The sequence below is a fragment of the Lathyrus oleraceus genome, chromosome 4, assembly GCF_024323335.1.
Source record: "Lathyrus oleraceus cultivar Zhongwan6 chromosome 4, CAAS_Psat_ZW6_1.0, whole genome shotgun sequence".
NCBI classification, from domain to species: Eukaryota; Viridiplantae; Streptophyta; class Magnoliopsida; order Fabales; family Fabaceae; genus Lathyrus; species Lathyrus oleraceus.
The window spans coordinates 162,032,718-162,036,367 of record NC_066582.1 but is presented as its reverse complement, the minus strand read 5'-3'; the positions used below and the strand labels follow the sequence as shown (position 1 = coordinate 162,036,367).

The 3,650-nt window shown below is 29.1% G+C and overlaps 1 protein-coding gene across 1 annotated transcript; it reads right to left on the bottom strand.

Moving 5' to 3' along the window:
- Positions 1-1,514: 1,514 nt before the first annotated feature.
- On the bottom strand, positions 1,515-3,391 carry LOC127136511 (protein FAR1-RELATED SEQUENCE 5). The gene is made up of 4 exons (XM_051063058.1): positions 3,163-3,391; positions 2,129-2,878; positions 1,605-2,022; positions 1,515-1,521 (listed from the first exon to the last, which is right to left on the bottom strand). The coding sequence occupies exons 1-4, from the start codon at positions 3,389-3,391 to the stop codon at positions 1,515-1,517; spliced, it is 1,404 nt and encodes a 467-aa protein (XP_050919015.1).
- Positions 3,392-3,650: the final 259 nt, after the last annotated feature.

Genomic DNA, 3,650 nt, shown 5'->3' with positions numbered 1-3,650 from the left:
TAATGTTATGAATAAAGGCAAAACAGTCATTACAGTAACCAATTCTTATGATGATAATGCACACTTGGCACATGATCCTAACATTCAGGAGCAAGGACGTGGAATGAGAGCCAAATTCCCTAACAGAAAGTACGTGGGTGACTTTGTTAAATAGAGGAGGAATCACCAATGATTGGGGGTGGAATTAATTGGTGGAAACCTGACTCCCTTCTTTCCCTGAAGCCTTGGCTTTTCTAGATCCTTCTTTTAATTCCATGTATTCACTACTTCATTTGGCTTAGCAATTTTCATTGTTATTTTGATATTGTAATTGTACTATTACACTATTGAAGTGCAATTCCTAATTTCTTCTGAGTTACAGTAGTAGTTATTACATATATATATATATATATATATATATATATATATATATATATATATATATATATATATATATATATATATATATATATATATATATATAAATAGAGAGAGAGAGAGAGAGAGAGAGAGAGATATTAATTGGAATACACAGTGTAAAACCATTTTACACTCTCATCCAATTAAAACTATTCATTTTGATATATAAGCATGTAATTAAAAATAAATATAATTATTATTATTAAATCATAATAATAACAATTTCTTCACGTTTCTCTCGCTCTCTTTCTCTTTCTTCTTCCACTTTTCTCTCACTCCCTTTATTTCTAATTTCAGTTACATTTATTATTCTTCCCCCACTTCATCCATCTATTCAAAATTGATCTTTGTACTTTCACAAATTTTATCTCACAAACTATATTTGCAAATCTCTACATACATGAGGTTAAACCCTAAACTAATAATATTTTCTACTTTTTTATAATTGTGTGACTTTCCAATTTTTTCTTGTTTTTTTCTTCTTTTAAGATTAAATTTAAGTAGAATAATTTATGAACTTATATTGATTGTTGAAACTTTATAAAATTTAAAGCAATGGTAGCTTGAGTTTTAACAAATAATATGGGATTTGATTAAAAGAGAAAGATATAATAAATTGTCTCTATAGATTGAGCATGAAAAAGAAAATAAAAATTAACCATCTCTCTACATAAAAGCATTCAATATTAGACAAAATTTGAAAAAAATTCAAAAGTTAAGAATAAATGGATAAGCACATAACTTTATAAAGAATGAGAAATATTTCTCTAATCCCTCATAGACTCCAACATAAAAAAAAAATCAACAAAAGACCATTTGATCTAAACACAAAAATCACAGTAGAGTAAAATAGTAAGTGCAAAATGCCAACAACTTAAATAAGGCTATGATGAAGTATCCAAAGAGCATACAAGCAACTTGTTGAATTTTCCTATTCTAAAAGGCTTGCTAAAGCATGACTTGAATAAAAACCTTCAATTATAATATGAAGACAATTGATTATTAAAATTAACACTAGTATAAATATAAGCAAAAGTAGTAACATTAGAAAAAAACTATTACCTCTTAATCAACCAACAATATAGAAGTTTCAAAATAGAGTTTGAAAATTGAATTTAGCACCTAAAAATCATAAGTATGTTGTTAGTGAATAAAATTAACATGATAAAAAAATGAGAAGACATGTACATGTAATTTTAAGATACCTTGTTTGATTTAAATTTGGACATTTAGGCTTAGTATGACCCTTTTTCATGCAATAACTACAAGTAGAGGAACCTTTTCTGACCATCTCCAAACTACTTTTCATTCGCAAAGTCCGCGAACGTCCTTTAGTTGCTATAAGTGGAGGGTCATGCAAAGTTATGTTAACATCAGATACTTTTGGCATATCTTCAGATGTTGAATCAACAAACTTCTTATTTGACTCTTCAATATACAATAAATCAAGTTTTGCAATCCCATTTTGCAAACTTTGAATTGCAATATCGTGATGTTTTTCGGATTGTGAACCTCTTTCTGATAGTTCGAGGGAGTGAACCATAATACTATTAAATAATGAAGTGTGAGAAGCGTTGCAGCTTCCTTCTTGAAATCCTTCAATTGTCACTTCTTTTACGTTTTCTTTTTTAGCATTAATAGACCATCTATGTAAAACATACTGTGAAGGGAGACAATAAACTTTTTTCTTTATGAATACACAAACATAATACATGTCTACAAAGAATACCTGAATATTCAAACATGTGACAACTACAATTTGCTTCTTTTGAAGTGACATGAAAATTCACATAGTAGATTGGCTTCTCTTTGTAAATTTCACGAACTTTATACGTTGAGACTTCAATAGAAAACTTAACCTTTTCTGTGATAAATAATTGAGAACCAACCAACTCATCTTGAAATATTCTAAACATTTTTCTTGTATAAATTTTTGAAGTTTCTTCTTCCATGGGATATAAAGTTCGTAAAAGTGGCTTTGAATTTCTTGTTTTGAAAGTCTTCTCTCTTTCCTTGTTGTAACGTGCATCAAGAGATTTTTCATATTGTGTCACGAATTGGCTTAATGAAGTACTTGAATTCAAAAAATCCTTAAAATATTTATTCATACTTTCACTCCTTTGAGTGGTAGACATTTCTGCACAAAAATTGTGACGTACATAAGCAGGAATCCATTTTTCTCGAATGGAGAATATCTTGTTTAGCCATTGATTATCTTGTAATCCATATTTATCAATCATTGCTTCCCAATCAGAATCAAATTCTTCAACAGTGGTAGATTGGTGGATGCACTTGTAAAATTGATTTTTAAATTCACCATGTTCATGATAGACACGATTCAAGTATTCAGGAACTTTTTTCTCAATATGCCACATGCAATAATGATGATTAACCTTTGGAAATACCTTTGCAACTGCATTACTAATAGCAGCATCTTGATCTGTGATGATAGTTTTAGGAGAAATTCCACTCATTGCTTCTAACCAAGTACTTAGCAACCAAAAAAAAACTCTCTATAGTTTCATCCCATAATAGAGCATAACCAAAAAGAAACTGTGAACTTTTAGGAGAAAATAGTTCATGATTATGCTCCCTTACAAATCTTGAAACAATCCATATTTCTCCATTTTTCTTTAAATACAACATTGCCTTGCATTCTACCCTTGTTTCATCGTGTACGATAATACTATTACTTTCTTCTTTCACATTTTTTTTCCCGAAATCCCTCCTTTGAACAGAGAAATTCTCGACCTATTATCATACCATTTGTTCTTGATTTAGTAACACGACCCATACAAAAACTAAAACCTGTATTCTTAGCATACCCTGTGTAGTAAATTCCCGTCTCTTCAATTGATGCAAATTCCATTCCTTCGTATGACTCTAAGGGAGGCTTTGTTGGTAGTCTGCTATTGAGAGGAACAATATCAACAACACTTTCAAGCATGTCATCAGAGCTAACTATGGTTGAATCTTCGTGTATGTTTTGCATCTCTTAATCTGTTATAATAATACAAACAATATTTACACAATTGTTAAACATGATAACAAAAATAATATTGCACTAGTAAAGCTAGTAAAATTGAATACAATACTTATATCTTTCTCTTTTAATCAAATCCCATATTATTTGTTAAAATTCAAGCTACCATTGCTTTAAATTTTATAAAGTTTCAACAATCAGTAGAAGTTCATAAATTATTCAACTTAAATTTAATATTAAAAGAAAAAAAACAAGAAAAAATTGGAAA